The sequence below is a fragment of the Scomber scombrus genome, chromosome 16, assembly GCF_963691925.1.
Source record: "Scomber scombrus chromosome 16, fScoSco1.1, whole genome shotgun sequence".
NCBI classification, from domain to species: Eukaryota; Metazoa; Chordata; class Actinopteri; order Scombriformes; family Scombridae; genus Scomber; species Scomber scombrus.
In genome coordinates this window covers 23804165-23824604 of record NC_084985.1, presented here as the reverse complement: position 1 = coordinate 23824604, position 20440 = coordinate 23804165, and the positions used below count along the sequence as shown (strand labels likewise).

The 20440-nt window shown below is 39.3% G+C and overlaps 1 protein-coding gene across 2 annotated transcripts in view; it reads left to right on the top strand.

The window, feature by feature from the left end:
* Positions 1 to 20440, top strand: part of trappc9 (trafficking protein particle complex subunit 9) — a 211115-nt gene that overhangs the window by 132617 nt on the left and 58058 nt on the right. For both annotated transcript variants that reach the window (XM_062436022.1, XM_062436021.1), the window contains one exon: positions 3730 to 3820. In XM_062436022.1, coding sequence (XP_062292006.1) covers positions 3730 to 3820 — 91 coding nt within the window. The remainder of the gene's footprint in view (positions 1 to 3729; positions 3821 to 20440) is intronic.

The following is a 20440-nucleotide window of genomic DNA, read 5'->3' as shown; positions in this document are numbered from 1 at the left end:
GAATGAGTATAGTTAGACTGATAGGCTTTTTATCTTCAATTGTAGTCACAGTTAATTAGGGTAGTCTCTTTTATCTCTTTTAGGCTACTGGAAAGCCTTGTTCATGACAGTACTACAGTATGTGGTTCTAACATCCCAAAGTTATACTTGGGGAAAAAAACAGGTGTTAAGAGTCTACAGCTGTGTTAGTAGTGGCACTTTTAGCTATATGCTAAGGTAATCATGCTTACATGCTGACATTTCACAGGTAATATTTATCAGATTCATCATCCCAGTTTAGGATTTTAGCATGATCACATCTGTGAAATTGCACTAAACGCAAAGTATAACTTAAGCTGATAGAAACATCATTAGATTAGCAGGAATTTGGTCATAAACCAAAGTCTTGGAGAAAATGACATTTTGATCTGAAAAAAATGTCACTAATCAGATCAGTCATTAAAATTGAGTCACTAGAAATATCTGTAGCAAATTTCCTGACAATCCATTCATCACAAAGTCATTAGGATTCATCATCTGCTGAACTGAATGTTGTAGCTGTTATGTTTTGCTGTTACATTTCAGTCTCGAACAAAGTGGTGGGTTCAAAGACAACCGCCTCAAGCCACACCACTAGCTTGGCTAACAAAAAGAAAAAGCCTGCAGCTAATATCTCAGTCGATCCAGCCATCGATACACATTTACCCTCTGCTGGACTGTAGTGGGCTGTAGCCTCAATTTATATTAATGGAGAACTGGGAAACACCTTGAGAGATTGCCTGTCTATCACAGGGCTAACACACATACAGATAACCTTCTAGACTTATATTTGTATATTTTATAGTCTCATATTATCTTAACGCGCCTTGCTTCCTGTGAGGCGACAGCGCTAATCCCTAAGCCATCATGCTGCCCTAATTTAAAAACAGTAGTGTGCTGACGAATGACTGTTATATCAGAGTTTGTCCTGTGTGTACTCTTATCATACAGTATATTCAGCGCTACTGTACAATCAAACAGCAGCTGCTCTTTGTGCAGTGGGTCAGAAGATATCACGAACATCCCCACATTATGTAACTTGTGGGATTCAAAGTGGACCGGTATGAGAGTCCACAGAGAATTGGAGAAGAAAGTCAGATACTCAGGCTACTGATCATTAAGCTACTATATTTTCCATGCTGCACCGATGAAGACAAGCCGAAGCTGCTCGGTTCTTCTGTCGCACAACAATTCAATTGAAGCCTCGAAGTAGAAATTCTACATGTTCATGCTTCCAGCGATCAAAGGCACAACGCTGCTGTTGTTTTGCTGTTTTTGCCATTGTTCATCAAAAAAGATGCAGGTGCATGTAGTGACACTCGATTCATTATGAGTCATACTTTGAGTTTGGAGATGATCCAGCAGGCACAGTGGGAGCACTTTTCAGCACAGTCTATTTTGTCTGTAGATGCATTCTCTCTCTTTCTTTCTCTCTCTCTCTCTTTCTCTCTTTCTCTTTCTCTCTCTCTCTCTCTCTCTCTCTCTCTCTCTCTCTCTCTCTCTCTTTCTCTCTCTCTCTCTCTCTCTCTCTCTCTCTCTCTCTCTCTCTCTCTCTCTCTCTCTCTCTCTCTCTCTCTGCATGCATACTGTACTCTCTCTCAAAGGTTAATAGACACAGGTTCGGTGCTCTGGGCGCCACTCATTTCACCCATTATTCCAAATGTCAGCTGTGTAAATGATCAGCGGTGTCCTTATCATCACATATTATCTGGATAATTGCTCTCTGACAGCCATATTTGTTTTGATGCAGCATTCAAATATTGAGAGCCTTCCCTGCTATCAGTTTAATGCCATCATTATTGTCAGGTTACAGAAACATGCTCCCCGTGCACCCTTGACATCTGAATGAATGTATAACACAAAAGACACGGCGCGGTTCATTTATATGGGGTTTTATTTCTCCCTTGTGTATATTGTGTTTATACTTAGTATTATGTAGCAGTTTCAACTTATAGTAACTGACATCTCTCATATATTTCTTTATTTCCAATTTCCCCAAGTGATGTTTGCCTGGGTGTTATGCTTGCCTGCTTCTACTGATACTAATATGTAATGCCTTAATGACAGATGTGCTGGTATTTCTTGCTTAACTTTGCTGTTTTTTATGTAATATGAGGAACATGCATCAAGACATTCAGTACACGCTCCATAAGCAGCTTTCACATCTTTAACAATGTCTCACTCTCACACAAAGTCATTTTGGCCCTCTAATCTTCTGCTTGGAAAAGTGTAAGCATTAATTTCCCCTAGAATAAAACTAGGAGGTAAGCGACTGTGTACCGCGACGATAGGAGTGGACTTAATTGGCTCGGCTGTAAGAAATCAGGAACGCACCTCCTCACAGCTGATGCTCGGTATTCATTTGAATTTTATTCTAAATATAACAAATCAGAAAGAACATCTTTACAAGTCATTGCTATAATAAGTCTGGATCCACTGCATCATCAGAATCTTCTCTCTGTACACTGTCAGTGTCTGTACACTGACAGGGACACAAAAATGACACAAAGGATGACTCCAGTACAGGCCCATTAAAAGTGTCTCTGGTGCCAAACTAATTATCCATTAAGGGGTCTGCTGAAATGGGACTTCTCAGTGCTAAAAGCCTCACGGGCTATGGGTTAGGGTTAAAATGTCAAACAAGTTGCCCATTCCCCCGTAGTCAGCAGTATTTTCTAAGGGAAAAGTGGTGTGATGGAAGAGATGGAACTTGTGGCTTGAGATCTGTAGTACAGTGGTATGTTTACTTTGAAATAAAGGAAAAAGTAAAGATGAGAGAGGCAAAGAAAGGACAGACAGAAACTGTAAAAGCAGTTTAAGTGAATGGGTAAGTGCTGAGAGGAGTTAAATTATCATTAGATGTTAGAAAAACATTTAAATACATTAAAATCATATAAAAATAGGAAAAGTTAGATGTCTAAGCAGTAAAACTAATTCACCAAAGCCACCCTTAATTTGGTTTTGGCTGTTAAATCCAACTTTTTCTAATGGTCTGGTACAACTACTTTCCCAAAGTGCCGGCATAGAACACAGTCACTTAAGTCTCCCCCTAAGCAACAAGATGTAAACAGAGGTTCTAAAGTTAAAAGCAAAAACAAGACACAGTCCGTCGCAGTGGGTGAGTGAGCCAATTTGTTGTTTGGCAGCCGTCATAAAAAATAAAAAAGAACAAGAGTAAAAAGAGGTAAAAGCACTAAAAGGAGTCAAGTTGTGTCAAAAGTGGCAGGGGCACAAGAAGTAAAGTATAGTATCAGTTGTAACAATCATGTCACATGTCAGGATTGTTATTGGTTCCAGTAAGAGTGAATTTACCACGTCTTTTCTTAGCTCTGTAACACGCTTCCATCAGGTCACCTTACCATAATATCGATGTCCACTTTTATGCAGATGACATGCTGCTTTATCATAGCTGTGCAAACCATTTTCTGAAAATTGAATCACTCCAAAACTGCTTTCACAACATCCATAAGTGGATGTGTCAGAATTTCCTCCAGCTGATTCTTAATAAGACAGTCTCTCAGCCAGTGCAAATATCTTATTATCAAATTCTCTAGATATGGTCTCATTCTGTAGTTAGGGTTAGGGTTTTCTCCAACTCATACTGTTGCAAGTGCATTGCTATTTTTTGCATATACAGCAAGGTTTCTCATGTTGATTCATCTTTGAAATGCACATAGCTTCTATATGTTGTTGTCCTTAATCACAACCCACCCTTCGCTGCAGCGCCGTGGAGAAGCCAGCGTGGAAGGAGTCCTCAACCAACTGGTCCTGGAACACCTACAGCTCGCTCCTTTGCAGTGGGGTGAGTCTTTTTTTAAATTGGAATACACACATAGCGCAACGGGTCATGTAGGTGGGGCAGAGTGGGGTTTTCTAGCTGCTACTGTACACAGACTCCATCTCCATCATTGCGTGCATATTTAGTTTTGGCAATGTGATAATGCAGTTGGTTCTTGAGGCATAGGTGATATTAATTGGTAGCCTACAAGGTTGCACTGCTTCATCACATGGCCTATGATACAATGAGGTATTATTTTGATCATTAATGTAGTTTTTACTCATTTTTTATGCTGTTCTATGTAGTTTTTGCCTGTTAGAGGGTTGCGTTGCCACACGTAGAGAAAAAAATAGACCAGCCTCGTAAAAATCGAGGTGAGCTGTGTGACATCTACTCATGTGTGTATGGCTTCCATGGTCAGTGCAGCAGCTTCAGTTGATTATAATGGCCTCTCTCTGCTACGGCCATGCTGTGACAGACAAGTGCGCCTCGTCCGTGCCTGGTGTATTTTGTGTGTGCCAGCATGTGAGATTGAGTTGCGATCACACACTCCTAGCACTGTCATGACTGAAAGTTTGTGAACTCTGTGTGCATTTGAACAAATTTAGAACTGTTCAGAACTTTCTAAATACGCAATGTCCTATTTAGAGTGCAGATTTGATTCCATCGACCTCCTGCTCGGTTTTTTTATGAATCTCCTTGTCTGCCAATCACAGTTATCTGGGTGGTTACATAGCCGCCCCTTTACCTGTCAGTTAGTGCATAAACCTTCCAGAAATGGTCTCAAGCCATGTTTTTTATTTGCATTCATAATGGGCTACAGGCTATTTTGGAGAAGTGTAGACAGCAGCTTGGGAAATGTGTGAATCACCAGAGACGCGCAGAATTTGTAGGAGCGCTCTTCGGTCGCACCATCTGTGATCATCCTCTGAAATCACTTTTGATTTACTGCGGGTGTTTGTTTTTTGAGATTCCCGGCCTCTCTTTGGGAACTGCCAGCATTTTGATTAGTCAGCTGGGGCTGTCCTGCTTTTTGCAAAGAGAAAGCAATCTGCGAAATGAAGCGACACGGCAGATCAAGCATGGAAATGTAAGAATCTGTTGAGACAGAAATATGAGGGGCGGGGATGGGATTAAGGGTAGAGGGATCAAGAGAAAATACTCAACTGGCTTCATTGTTCTCCAGATATTTTGGCATTTGACACATACCTCCGTTAGAAGAAGACATTCTAGAGGATAAAGCTGTGAGATCTTATTTTTCATGAAATAGAGAAAATCTCTGATATGATATTGTACATTATGCGTGCGATCTCAGTGTAAACGTCAGCCAGGGTTTTTTCATCATTCGTTGTCTTGATTTCTGTAAAGGTGGTCTTACAGTACCAGCATAGGCCTTGCAAGCCTTGCTGATTATGAGCCAGATAATTTGCCTCAGCCCATTAGGATGCCTTTATCAGGGTTGCCAAGACTATCACAAGCTCAATTACGGGTATAGTTCAAGCATTTCCCCTGTGTCTAAAATCGTTAGTCCAATTGGAAGCTTTATATGCCTCTTTGTCTCTGCAAGCCTGACACTTACAGACACTGTAAATGAATACGTCTTGCTTGTCAAAAATTCCGATTGTAGTTGTGTTTATTTGCTGTGACGTTTTTTTATGGCCCAAGCTCAAAATTCTGTTTGCTCATCTTTATCCATGTAATAGTTTTCCATTAGTTTGTGGAAACCATTTCAATTTCTCCAGGAGGAAGTAGATTATATGTCCAAAATAGTTCAATTTAACTTTTGAACTCTTAAGTAAAAATACATTTCTGTTATTTGCCCAAAGCACATTACTGAACACTGCCACAGCTGTGCTGCTCCACTCTCATCAATTTAGGATAATTGCAAAAATTCAATCAGTCATGCCAACTTTAATTATGTCATATGCAATATTGTAAAGCTTTTTTCCAGTTGTCTTCATCATGAAGCTTTAAAGAAGTTTGAGAAGGTTGTCTACTTAATTGTAATTTTCTTATGCAAAAGAAATGATAAATGCAGAATTCATTATAGTTGACTAAATTGCTGATGTGTAAAAGGCAGCGTGAGTGTTAATTCTATAAGTGCTATTTGGAAATCAAAGTGTTTTGTTCATTAAAACATGCAAAACATTTTTAGTAAATGTAAATTGGGTCACATGCGCGCACATGCACTGAGTACGTGAGCTCATCTGGAGGTGGACTCAGTACACCCTCAGTGCCACCCGTGACAGCAGCACCAGCTCTGCATCACCACATGTTCCCATCAACAAGGCGGAAGAGAATAATTTCTGTCACAATATTTTGAGCAGCCGAGCAGCGTGCCTGCAAGTTAACCCACCCAAAATACTCGACTCTTAATTGTGTAGTGTGGCGTGAACATGCATGCAGATGAATTATGGACAGGAATCCGTTCCTCCTCCCTGTCTGTGTTCAGTTTAATATCACACATGGTTTGAAAGTGGTTGAACATGGCTTCCCTTCAGGATTAATGAAGTACTCATCTATCTATAACCATGACTCTGTGTTTAGCTGGGTGAATTATGCTTTTTTGTGACTATGTGGTTTAATCGAATTTAAAGGGGTTAAAATGTGAAAAGAGACCTATGAATAACTTGCACACATTCTTTTATTTATGGACCCATCATAAAATTTCTGCTTTTAATCCATTTTGAGAGAATATATTAGAGGATTGTGGCAAGAATGTCAAAGTGGTGTAACCATAGAAACTTTGTACCAAATAATTCAACTTGCTTGAAAGCACTAAATTCTCAATAAAACACCATATCAACTAGTTTGGCATGACATACATTACATTATAACTTTTTATATTAAATAAAGGTAATGGAATACAATTGTTCTAAATATTGCATTTAATCTGGGGAAGTAATTGTTTGTATAAGTCCACTTAAATACACTGTTATCATTCTTTTGTGGTTACACCATTTGACATTTTCAGGAGCATTCAGTCTTACTTTTGGTTAAAAATGGTGCAAATGTCATTTCAAAAGACATAAAACCAACAAAAATACAAAATGTATGTTTTACCAGACCTGATGCTGCTTTTAAGTATTTTTTTTTTGAATTGCTCATCTTGCCAACCCTTAGTTATCACTGACCCATCGGTATATATTTGTATGCAGAGCTCAGTCTGATAGGGTTGCCACATACTACAGTTTGGTATGGTCTTGTATACTTTACACTCATCCACTAGTCACTATGTCGACTCATATGATTGAATGTGTTGATGGTTTCTAAGCTTAATCCACTAAATCCTTCAGCACCACTTCACAGTCCACATCCAGCTGCCAAGTAAAGAGTGCGTTTCTTGAGGATCGTCATTCTGTGCCTCTCTTTCAGCATCGCCACTTTTCTACCGGTCCTCCTTTAAAGGAAATTGTAATCGCTTCCAGCTCTGCTCTCAATCAGGGTACTTGAGCACAGGATGTCCTCCTTGACTTGCAGTGTACAAGCATAATATGTAACACAACCTAAACAGGATGGGAACATTTATAACTGAACTTGACCCTTTTTTTTTTACTATGTCAGTTATATCAAACCTTTGTATGTCAATGAAATAAAACTCCAAAATGTATTCAATTAGATTTTTTGTATAACAGGACAGGATACAGCTTACTTATACTTCTAAGTACTGTGAGAACGGTTCATTTGAGTGACATCCAGGGCAAGTTGCTGGTCTGAGCTTTGCAAGCAAGAAAGAAAATTACCTATTTAAAAGGAAAATATTATTCAAAGCCTACAAGAGGGGCTTCACAGTTCATCTGTTATTTTTTGTTATTAATCATAAATCTAAAAATCCAGAGCAGTACGGTGGGTGTAGTGAATTAATAGCACAATAAAATATTCAAAAACTCAACATCACTCTTTATTTATAGGCAGTGTGGTTCAGTCTGAGGTTATAACAACCAGACTCTGACATCAGCGTTTCAGCTCAGCCGCTCGTGTGGCACGAGAAACTCGATGCCTCCATGCGATTCGCTACCATAGAAACCTATGAATATTTCATCATATAGTACAGGTTCCAGTAAATGGGGAACATGGAAAGTGCCAGAATCAGTTTTATGGCTTTGTGTTTGTTTACACGCTCATTATTATTATTGAACGGAGGGCAAACTGGGGCCATTATCATTCTACTTCTGGGCAGAATCAGTCCCGCAGTGGCATCAGCTGAGAAGCAATATCATCCAATCATACATGATGAAATCCGTTTCACAATTAAAGATGAATAATGCAAGTGTGTTTGGTTTTTTTCTAAATTAGTGACGCAGCCTTTTATGACTGCTGAATTTCATTCATTTTTGAGGTTCAGAGAACGGTTGTAATTCACAGAGTGGGCAAGAAATTAAAGAGGATTACTTTTATGTGTATGTGGTAAGCTTGTTTAGGGGGGGAAACACAATTGGAAATAAATTGCACAATAAACACAAACATAGAGGGGAGGGCTACATTTTCATTTTCTCTTTGTAGTACTTTTTCTCCTTAAATATAGGGAAAGCTTGAGCATGATTTCCTGCCTGTGTTTGTTTGATTTCTCAAAAACTACAATTCTTCAGAAAGCCTGCAGTTATGCAACATCAATATACTCAGCACACTTACATATAATCATAATAGACAGGTTTTGTAGACCAGAAAACAAAACAAACTTGCCTAAAATAAATACTACAATTGGCATTAATATAAACTTGGATTGACATGTACCTCGGACTGACGGTGAGTACTAATTTCAAAAGGTTTTCTATAATGATTCTGTTCTTTTTAAAGTCATTTTAATTTTCTGCTCCAGCAGTTTAAAAGTCTATCTGGAAGCCATTCTGTCATTCTGTCACAGATCCTGAAAGAGAAGTCCACTAAACTACATACATTGACCGTAGATTTCATAGCTCTGTTGAAAAGGGTAGACAGCTTTACAAACAGTCTAAATGTCAGCAGAGCAGCCTTGGAGATTCTTAGCTATTGTTTTTCAGAAGGTTAATGCCTGACTGGTTTAATCATCTGTGACAACATTTTATTGCACTCCCAGAAACTATAGAGGGCACTTGTCATCCTTAAAATTGGAGAATTAGGAGGGAAGAATTTTAGGTGGGAAGAAGTCGAGGAGCACACTAATTTAGGATTTAGATATCGCTTCTTGTTTTTCACAGGAAATATTGAACCCAGCTCCTAACGGTACTTCTCCTTCTCCCTTACCTTATATAGTCTACAGTAGACAACACATTGTTGCAATAAGTTGCAGCAGGATGCACAAATTGAAAAAGTTTTTTAAAATGCACTAAAATTAACAAAATGTTAAATTTTTGACTCAAACCGACAAAAAGCTCATGCATATTTGTCAGTCAAATGTCTCCCTAACAAGATTAGACATTTGCAGTACAGTAAGTAATGTTACCAATATTAATGGATAAATATGAATACCTGATAAAAAAAATTCTAGATTTTTTTTCTCCTTCTCTACCTTTTGCTATTCACTGGTCACTGCTGCATTAGAACCATAACCTGTCCATCAATACAACTGCACAAAACCATTCAACTAAACATTGCTCCATAGCGCCACTAGTTTTCAAAAACTCCACATTAGACCTTTAATATGAGAAATAATGATATTTTTAAATGAAGAATACATGTTAATATTTACTGGAAGTAAACTATTTAACTACTTAATATTTGAATAAATCACTTCACAGCCTACCATCTGTCTGGCTTTGTCCCATTATCTGTAAATTAATGTTTCAAATGATTCATTGAGATAAACTGGTCAAATTTAAATGGCTTTTATTTTATCATTATTTAATATAGATGAGCCTTAAGATACATTATCTCATTATACAAGGGGGGCATCCATTTATAACATTCACGTATAGCAGAGTGAGAAATAACCTGAGAGACATGAAACGGAGAGTTTGTTATATTCCTGAAACTTGTTTTGAATGTGAAGCTTGAACGCCTGATAGGATGGAAGAGTTTCCAAATGAGTCTTGTGAATCATTATAAACACAGTGTGTGGTACAAAAAAATGCAATATTTCAAAGTCCAGAACTGATGAAAAAATGTTTCATTCCAGCCTGAGAAATATTGCCATCGCTCTTTCAAATGCCCATATGAGCATAAGCCTGTTGCTGGAAGATTCCCACTTACCTCCACAGTGGTTATAATGCCAGAACAGGTGGTATCATTTGTTTTTTGCAGCCTGGCATTATGTAAATAGCCCCATTGATTATAGCTCCTCAGCTGTCAATTTGATTAAAGGCAAAGTGGTGCAACTCGTGATAGGAGTCGCTATGTCAACTTAATGGAGTGTTGCTAAATAAACAGTCACCTGGCCAATCAGACCTGAGCGCTCTTTGGAGTTAACACCATCATAGCAGGCTATGATGCTGTGCTAAAGGAGAGCACGAGGGCTGTGTCAAACAGGAGCTGCCCTGACATTTTAAACGTTAAACGTACGTTATATTTAAATGCCTGTTTAGCTTTCATGACTAGTGAGGTGAATATTTTTTAAATAATGTTAGGTAATCAGTGAAAGAGTGATACCAAGTACTTGTCATGTACTGAATTAATTAGAAGTCAAATTCAAGTCATTGTGGACAGAGTTTGATTTTCAGTATTGTCTCCCTGTTGAGTGCTGTAACCAAGCAGTGAGATGGAAAATAGCAAGCCAGAATGCGGACTTTGCACCCATTCCCCACCCTCCCACCTCTCCCACCTTCAGTCTGCCACCAGGAACCCATCTCAATGGAATACAAATTCACCCATGACTGGAAAGACAAATGTTTAGCCTAGGAGAGAGATGGAAAAGAAAAGGGTGGGGGCCTTGCTGTAAAAGGCTGAGAGATAATTTAATAAGACAGCGCTTCTGAACTGGCTCACACCGTCACCCCCTCCCCCCCCCCACACACACACACACACACACTCCTACCCAGCACACACAGATGGACATTTGGAGCAGTCACAGGCGGTGGCTTTTTCAATACACACAGGGGATGCCTCATGGAATAATATGCCTTTAAGCTTTTGTCAGGTGCCCAATTGCCATGGGTGTTGCAGGCTTGACAAATTGCTCTGCCAAACCTGCCTAACGCCGAAAGTCCTGTTGTAGTGATGATGATGATTAGAGCTGCTGACCTGAGAGAACGAATGGGAATGAATATACGCATGGTTGAAATGAAAGAGAAGTGTTTTGACCGCAACCGTAGCTGGTAATATGTCACATCTGTGAGCAAGCAACAATTCCAAGCCCTTCCGCAGTTATCTGCACCACAGTGATAGGACCTTTGGGAGAGGGTAGTAAGCCTACAGTCTAATGTAGAATGACATCAGCCCAGTCTGCAACCAAGTCTCCAAATAAAGGCAAATTCATCCATGGACTTTGTGCCCAACCATGTTTTATCACAGATTTGCTTAGCCGACACCAAATTGTGACAATAGAGTGACAATCTGCTCAGTGTGTCCCACCTATCGTGCAGTGTCCACTTGGGGAGCCTCCAGCCCTCTGAAACCTTGCAAAGGATGTAAGGGGTTAAATAATTGATGGATGGATGGATGGATGGATGGATGGAATATTAAATTTGGCAGTATTTTCATGTTTAACTCATAACATGCAGCAGTTACCTCTTTTACCATTAGCAAAAGGTTAGAAAAACATATATAGCTAATTAGTAATTTAGCATGCATCAACCACCAAGCTCTTCTGTAGTTATCTGCACTGCAGTGATAGGACCTTTGGGAGAGGATAGTAAGCCTACAGTCTAATTTAGGATGACATCAGCCCAGTCTGCAAACAAGTCTCCAAATAAAGGCAAATTCATATTACAAATTTGCTTAATTAACACTAAATTTGATCCCCATGATAGAGTGTCGACCTGTTCAACTTGCTACCTTTTTTTTGCAAAAGGTTTCAGAACATATAGCTAATGGATAGGTGGTGTTATGACATGAAGGCCTGAATCTCCAATCCGAATTTTTGTACATGTTAGTGGGCTAAGTAGGCCTCAGCGAGCAAGAAAACGGTTAATAAACAGTCAGAGGCAGAGGCTTGTATGTTTCCATTACCACCCCACACCCTACCTCACACCCACTTATTGAAGTACAGATAGTCTTAAATTTGCGGCCACTGCTGCCCATTTAGCTGACTGATGGGTCCAAGGAGGAGCACTGGGTAGGCAGAAGCTGATTTATCTGCTTGTTTTTCAGCTCTGTCGCCCAGCCTCTGTCAGTCAGCCATCCTAAAGGTCTCCTATTGAAGGCAGTAGAAAGCGAGAGCGAGATAGGAAAACGTCATACACCTTACCAGGAGGCTTGTTCACTCTCCAGGGCCAGTGCATGTGATTTACAGGTGCGGTGCTGACTCAGATGGGCTAAGATGGGTGTGTGGACAGAGGCACTTTCTCTAACGGGTGATAAGTAGGTAATGATGAGGTAGCATAGCCCGTAAAACCCTGAGTATCAGAAACAATTCTCCTTCTCAGTTAGTCTATGGAGATGATTGGCATTGTTTTTCAGCCAGTAACACATTATGAATGTGATTTCTACACAATGTGCCATGCAGTATTATGATTACACAGGACGTATTAACAAAGGATTGTTAATACTTTTTTTTTGTTTTTTACCACATTAGCAGAGCAAGCTTGAGAGGATAATTTGTTTTAGTTTGGCTGAAACCACCAGTCTCATTGTATCAGCCAGATAGCTTTAATGTGGAAGTGAGAGCAAAGAGTACAGAAAACCATTCTATGATTGCCTATCTAGCTTCCTTTTCGCTCTCTCTCTCTCTCTCTCTCTCTCTCTCTCTCTCTCTGGCCCTGTGTGGATCTAGATTTAGCACATTTAACAGGCTTGGAGCGTCTGTTTATGGGGCATTTATCATGGCTACAGAACAATTCGGGCTGTCAGTGCGTCAGTTTGTGTGAGCTGTGGAAATAAATCAAAACTCCTCCGGCCTGCCACAGATAGCACACCACACCCTTGCCCATTCATTTAAGCTGGTGGGATGGGAGAAGGAAGAAAAAGAAAGGAAACCCAAATAAAGAGAGGTAGCTGCATTTGCAGTCAGTGCACAACTGCAAAAGTAGTAGAGATGATATTTTTCTGAGATCTTTGTACCAATGATTAATGTGCAAAATAAAGCTTTTGGCCTTGTTGTGAATCTAATGTAAACCTCCTTAATTTTCCTACTTCTATGTAGTCTATCCAGTGTGTTTTACTGTTATCTTGTTTACACCAAGAACAAATGCTCCCCCCCCCCCCCCCCCCGAAATTTTCTGAATGTTTTTTTTAAGCTCAAACTTGTTTCTCCTTCTCTGCTTTCTATCAAATAAAACCAGCACCTTCATTGATTTCTTTAGAGGAAACAAGAGAATCCCCAACGGCTGCCTTTTCATCCCTGAAAGACAGATTACCTGACATTTCTAAATGCAACCAAGTCCAGCCTCTGGTGTCACTGTGAGAAAGTCAAGAACGCTTTGCCACACTATTTGGAGTGCTACTAAAAGATGGAACATTGTGACACAGCTGTTTCACCTGCTGGAGTACAGAGAAACATGCATTGCTATCTTATTACATGTGGCTCTCCACCATTAGTCCTCAACTGTGGGGAACACAAACAGATCAGTAATGGACGTGTTGCTGAAGCTCCATGTGTTTTAGAAAGATATGATCTACACTAAAATAACCATTATGGTTTAAATTTAAATTCCTGGTTAATATTAAATGAAAGGGAAAAGCTTATTTTAAGTGCTTATTGTTTCTTAAGCCTATAATGCGCTAAGCACCTTTAACAGCTGACATACAGTACAATTTATCTTACAGTTGATAGCATATTTTCATCTTTTAGCTGCTCCTCTATTTTCACAAGTAATCCTATTATAATCTAAGAGCTTGCAAATTACTATAACTTTAAATACAAAAACTTCTACTTCAGTTAGCTGTTTTTAATAATAAACATTATTGGCAACACAAACAGTTGATATAACACAACAGCTGTATCAGCAAAAGGGGGTAATGGACTGAAAAGGTCAGGCTAACTAAATATAATGAGGTACATAGGTTCTCACTGTACTGGCCATGTTGGTATTGATTTTACAAAACTTTGTCACATTGCTGAAACTGTTAAAAGCTATTGCACCTCTGGCTTTGCGTTCGTCCTTTTTGCCTACAAACAAAAAACAACCCGTTAAACTGCACAATCACCCTTGCTTTATTTCTGTTGCTATAGTGTACCCAAAAACCATAGCAGACATCAAAGGCTGAATTTGGCATATAACACCTTTTTAAATCCCTACTGAATTATATTCTTACACAGAAATTATTGCAGATATTACAGTGGCTTTAAAATATCTTGAAGTCAATATATTGTATGTCTATACATTGTAAGTATGCTATCCATGTAAAGTATACTAAGGTCAAGGGTAATGGTCGGTTGTCTGGCCATGCATGGACCCAATCTAATTTACATTGGCTGGTGGATTTGTAAAAGGGGCTTACCTGCTTATACCAAGGCAGCCTACTCTAGTCTTCTTTTCATTCAGTTAATTTGGTGAGCTCAGCTTTTCAGCTCTGTTAAAGACTAGCAATAGGCATTATCGTCAAATTGCATTAAATTCCCATCCTTAATTAAGAGGCAAAACGTTTAAGGTCTTTGGTATCAAAGGGTGATTGGTTGGCTGTTGCTTGGTGGGTTGAGCAGCATGCTGGTAATAGCAACATGCTGGCTAAATTGGCATGGTGTTAAACTGGTTATAGCTGGATTATAATGCTGTCAATGGGTGGCATTGTAGACAAAGTAAATATAACATGCTACAGAGGCTTGTGTTGAGTGTATGAGTGCAGGTAAACAGGATGGCGGTTCTAGGATGCTGGAACAAATAGTCAAACCTTCTCTGTGCTGTGGACACTAAATGAAACATCAATTATTGAGAGAGTGCCCTGTTAGATGACCCTATAGACTTGCATGCACTCTTATAAATTCTAATGAATTGCTAAGTAGAACAATCCATGAACGTTACGGCTGAGATACAATTTATAAAGTCTACTATTACAGAGGTACAACAAAGAAACAGCAACTAAGAAATCTTCAACAAAAAAAAAAAAGTTATCTTTCAAAATGAAACAGGTAAAATCACAACATACTTTGTCATCCAGTTTGATTGAAATAAAATCTAAAGCTAGCAGTAAAATCACACATGGTAAATCATGGAGCAGTATGAAATGGAAAGCTCAGTCTTCAGGGGCAGTTTGAGCAGGGATTTATAAGCCATCAGCTGCCCAACAAAGGTAACAGTCATTTCAGCAAATCACTGTTTTAGTGACATCCTTATATGTAGAGGAATGCCATTGCAGCAAGCATGACAATTTTTATTGGCAGTGCACATCAGTATGCTTGATGTATTTCTCAGTTTTTATTACAAAGTGACAAGCTGTTTAGAAGTAATCAGGTCTGTGACATCCATGACCCAAGGCCTGGTCCTTTGTGACAAGGGTTATCCTGTAGGACTCAGGGTTACCACTTATTGAGGGAGCTAGTCTACAAGCATTTGCTTCAGGTTTGAGTCATAATCCCTGGAGATCTGCAGAGCCTGCCAGTCTGTTTGATGATGGTGAGACATGACATAGCCCTTCAGCGGGAGAAGTCACTCCACTGCACTCTTCTGTCTCTATTGATCCTCCTCAATGATGTTCTGGTGCCATAGACTCGTAATCAAATCTTTTTCCACGTGTGTGGAGCAGGCTTTGTGTTGTTTGTAGAATGTTTCTTACGGTGTGTGGATGCCAGGAAATCTGTTTATGTCTCCCACAATGTAATCGGGGAAGAGAAGTATAGAAACTTTTGTGTTTGTTTCTTCATTTGGCCATCCATCATGTGCAATCTATAAGACATAGCTGATTGGGTTATGGAAAAACGGGTGGATGAGGTTTCACAATAGTGTGTCAAAACAATCTCAAAATTGAACTGTTCTACTCAAGGAGGGTGCTGCAGTTCCATGTCAGAATAAGTAAAGATCATTGTGTATGATAGTAGATTGTGTATATGCCCCAAGGAATCTCATCATTCACTTTTTATGATGTTTATGTATAATCAGATATTCTCACATGAAATCACTGCATTATTACTTAGATCTGCTTTGCCGGTCATTGCACTTAGGTCCCATCGCTGTCTGCCTGTACCCCTTTTTGACATGCTATCCGTCTTTTTCTGTGCACCTGCTAAGAAGATGTAGCAGGTGATCCATCATGTTTGACTGTGGTGCATCAGATGTTGACCAGCTAGGGATTCTGGGCAACAGCAGCCCGCTGACAGGTCTGTGTCAACCCTGTGGGTAACTGACACTTTTTAGTATTCAATGAACTGATCCTGCTCACACAACTGACAGGTTTCTGGCCCTGACACATACCAGCCACCGCTGTAGCAGGACACCTACTGAGAAGCACTGAGCGTATACTGTTACCCTGTCATTCCCCTCTGCCCTGGAATACCAAGTTTACCTTCCAGAGCAAGCAGAGTTTTTGCACAGGGCTTGCCGCAAGAATAATATGTGACTAGGTGACAGTGGATTATGAGGAGACATCAAGGGCCATAGAGCACCATTGCAGGATCCTAGTGTGCCAAAAAGCACATAAGATGCATTTTGGGAAACACTTGATGAGAATACATTGTCACATTATCTTTTTCACTCCCTTTATTTGCACTTGCTGGCTCACACTCTCTTTCTCTCATGCACACCCATGCACACAGACAAACAGAGTAATTTGAGACTGAGTTTAAAAACTGGCATTATTGCCTCTCATGATGGTTCTAGTAATGAACGGGGTCAGATAGAGTTGCTTGGACCCGCATTGTCAAAAGATAAAAGCTTGATAGTACAAGGGATCAATTGAAATGGTGCTGGTAGACAACATAATTAGTCATTCTGAATGATTATCATGACTGTTGCCTTTCCTCATAACACTGACTGCTATCATCAATTATTGGCCTAATTGTCACTCATTAGCAGCTTTCATAGCTGTCAGCAATGGCACATCACCAGACTCGCAATAGAATATTAATAAAGTTTAAATGTCCCCATAGGAAGCAACTAAATGAATATAGTCAAACAGCTAAACAACATAACGTTAAATTCAAATTGAACTGAACCCATTAAAAACAAATGACCAAGCAGAATATCCCAACTGCTGTGTTCCAATGTGATTGAATCATAAGCCTTCAATTATGCCTTCATCAGGGAGAATATCAGTTGGTGGTAAGTCTTGGTTTTGTATTATTTTGGTTTTTAAATGATCATTTGTTAGCATAGTGGGTTGATTCAGTATACAATAGGGCATAGTGGTTACTTTGTAATGCACCATTCACCCTGAACAGTGTTAAAACAAATTTTTTTTTATTATTGATGCATTTCTAGGTTTGGTTTGCAGTGGAACAAAACAAAAACGTTGTATTTTAGATATTTATTTCACAAAGACAATCTAAAATAACGTGGACAAAATTATTGGTACCCTTTAGAAGTCGTAAGAAATAACTGATTTGTTTTTTTAATAATATTTTTTATTGATTTCACAGGTTATAACAAAGAGCCATTTACATCAGAAGGCTTATTTTCCATTTTTCTTCAACAACATACCCTTTCATTTCCCCACCCTACCCAGTCATCCACACTACACTTTCTACACCGTACAGATTACACTATAAACACCAAATTAAAAATAATACAATGCATAATGTAACAAATGATACAATGCATAATACAACATACAGTCAAAATGTCCATGAAGCGAATAAATTATTATTTTTGAGATAAGTTGAGAAGTGCACATCATCATCTGCACCATACATTCCAATGGAAACATAGGGAAAAGAATAAAAAACAAAACAAAACAAAACAAAACAAACAAAAATAGGGGGGGGGGGGGGGGGTCAGCAAGGAAATAAGGTGACAAGGTCAACTTGTACTCTAACAACCCTGAGGCATGCCAAAAGATAGTGCTGTTCAAAGGGGGTGCTCATTTATCTTCGAGAGTTTTTAATTCTCTTATGTATTCCAGTGTTGGATTCCAAACTAACTCAAATTTTTCAGGAGACCCTCTTAAATTGTATTTAATTTTTTCTAGATTGAGGAACATCATAAGGTCTTTAAGCCATGTGGACGCCGTGGGGGCAAGCGGTGACTTCCATCCTAGTAGTATTCTCCTCCTCGCTAATAAGGATGCAAAGGCAATAGTGTCCTTTGCCCACTTTCTAAAATTCTCATGATTTGGTATTACCCCAAAGATACCAACTTGGTGGCTTGGTGGTAATGTAACACTTAGAAACTTGGACAAATGACCAAAGATATCTGTCCAGTAATCATGAAGGCGAGGACAAGACCAAAACATGTGTGTCATGTCTGCTGGAGATAAATTACACCTGTTACAGGAGTCTGTGACATTAGGATATATTTTAGAAAGTTTAGAATTGGTAAAATAAGTGCGGTGAACCACCTTAAACTGTATTAAACTCAGCCTTGCACAAGAAGTACTCCCATTCACTCTGCTGAGTGCCTCCTCCCAGTCATTGTCAGCAATAGGGCAACCCAGCTCCTCCTCCCAGGTTTTTCTTATCTGATCAAGTGGGGTCTCTGTGAGCTGGGATATTGAAATATATATTCTGGAAATGAGGCCTTTTTGACTAGCAGGAATGTCTAAAATTGAATCGACAGCAGAATCAGGTGGGGAGTTTGGAAAGATTGAATTATTCAGCTTGGCAAAGTTACGGATCTGGAAATAACGAAAAAGATGTGACTGTGGGAGATTGAACCTTTCACAGAGTCTGCCAAAGCTATTAAAGGAATTATCAGTGTAGAGATCCCTTAGATTTGTAAGGCCTGCCCTTCGCCAAAAGGAGAAGGCTGCATCTACACTGGGGGGAAGAAAAAGGTGATTGTTGCAAATGGGGCTATGGTTGGATGCCCCCTTGAGTCCAAAAGTTAGTCTAAATTGAGACCAGATCCTTAAAGTAGTAATAACGATAGGGTTGGCTGTGTATTGGGTTGACTGAATGGGTAGCTTAGATGTGAGCAAAGCTAAAAGTGAAGTGGAGGGACATGAACTAGCCTCGATCTCACACCAATTTAGCGTCGGCGCCTGAACCCAAAGGATCATTTTTTGTATGTTGGCCGCCCAATAATAATTTCTCAAGTTTGGGAGCGCTAATCCACCAGCTGATCTGTCTCTTTGTAAAAACCCACGTTTGATCCTGGGGGTCCCATTTTTCCATATAAAGGAGGAGATCAATTTGTCAACTGTACTAAAGTATGATTTTGGCAAAAAAATGGGCAGACACTGAAAAAGATACAAAAACCGTGGGAGCACATTCATTTTTATACAATTTATCCTACCTGCAATTGTTAAATGCAGACCATTCCACTTTTCCAAATCTAGTTTAATCTGTTCCATTAAAGGTAGAAAATTATTTTTGTAAATGGCTGATAAATGTTGATAGATATTCACCCCTAAGTATCTAAAGGTGTTTCCAGACAGCTTAAAGGGAAGGTCTCCATCAGTAATGTGTGGGGTTGGGTTGTTTACCAAGAAACATTCACTTTTTGAGTAATTCAGTTTATAACCTGAAAAGGTTCCAAATGTATCTAATAGTTTGATTATGCGAGGGATCGTGGTTAATGGATCAGAAATAAACAACAATAAATCATCGGCATAAAGTGAAAGTATATGTTTGGTGCCACCTCTAGTAATCCCCTGATTATAGCTAGTTGATTTGAGTGCTATAGACAATGGTTCAATTGCCACAGCAAATAACAGGGGACTCAGGGGACACCCCTGACGAGTGGACCTGGAGAGTGTAAAGTATTGAGATCTCATTCCATTTGTATTCACTGAAGCTTTAGGTGAGGTATATAGTAACTTTATCCATGAGATGTATTTGGAACCCATACCAAATCTGTTTAGAACATCAAACAGGTACTCCCACTCCACCCTGTCAAATGCTTTCTCAGCATCTAGTGAGACCACCACTTCTGATGTCTCAACAGGAGCTGAGGATAAAAGGATATTAAGAAGTCTGCGAATATTTGAGAAGGAATGGCGATTTTTCATAAATCCGGTCTGGTCTGACGATATGATGTCCAGCAAAACAGGTTCCAATCTCAGTGCAAGTATTTTAGCTAGAATCTTATAGTCATTATTCAAGAGTGAGATAGGCCTGTAGGAGCCACACTCAACACTGTCTTTGTTTGGTTTCAACAATAAGGTTATGGAGGCCTCTGTGAGGGTTTTAGGTAAGGTTCCCTGATCCAAAGAGTCATTAAACATTTTAAGAAGAAGAGGGCTTAGTTTATCAATGAACTTTTTATAAAATTCTATCGGATATCCATCCGGGCCAGGGGCTTTGCTGCTTTGCATTAGTTTAATTGCATCAGTAATTTCACTAATTTTCAGAGGTTGATCCATATAACTTGCTTTGCCAGTAGCAATGGATGGGAATTCCAAATTATCAAGAAATTCTGTCCTATATGTGTCAGTGTTAAAAGCTTCAGAAGTGTATAGTTTAGAGTAGTAATTTGTAAAGGTATCATTGATGACAGACGGAAGCACTGTAATTTCTCCTGAAAAAGTTCTAATTTGTTTAAT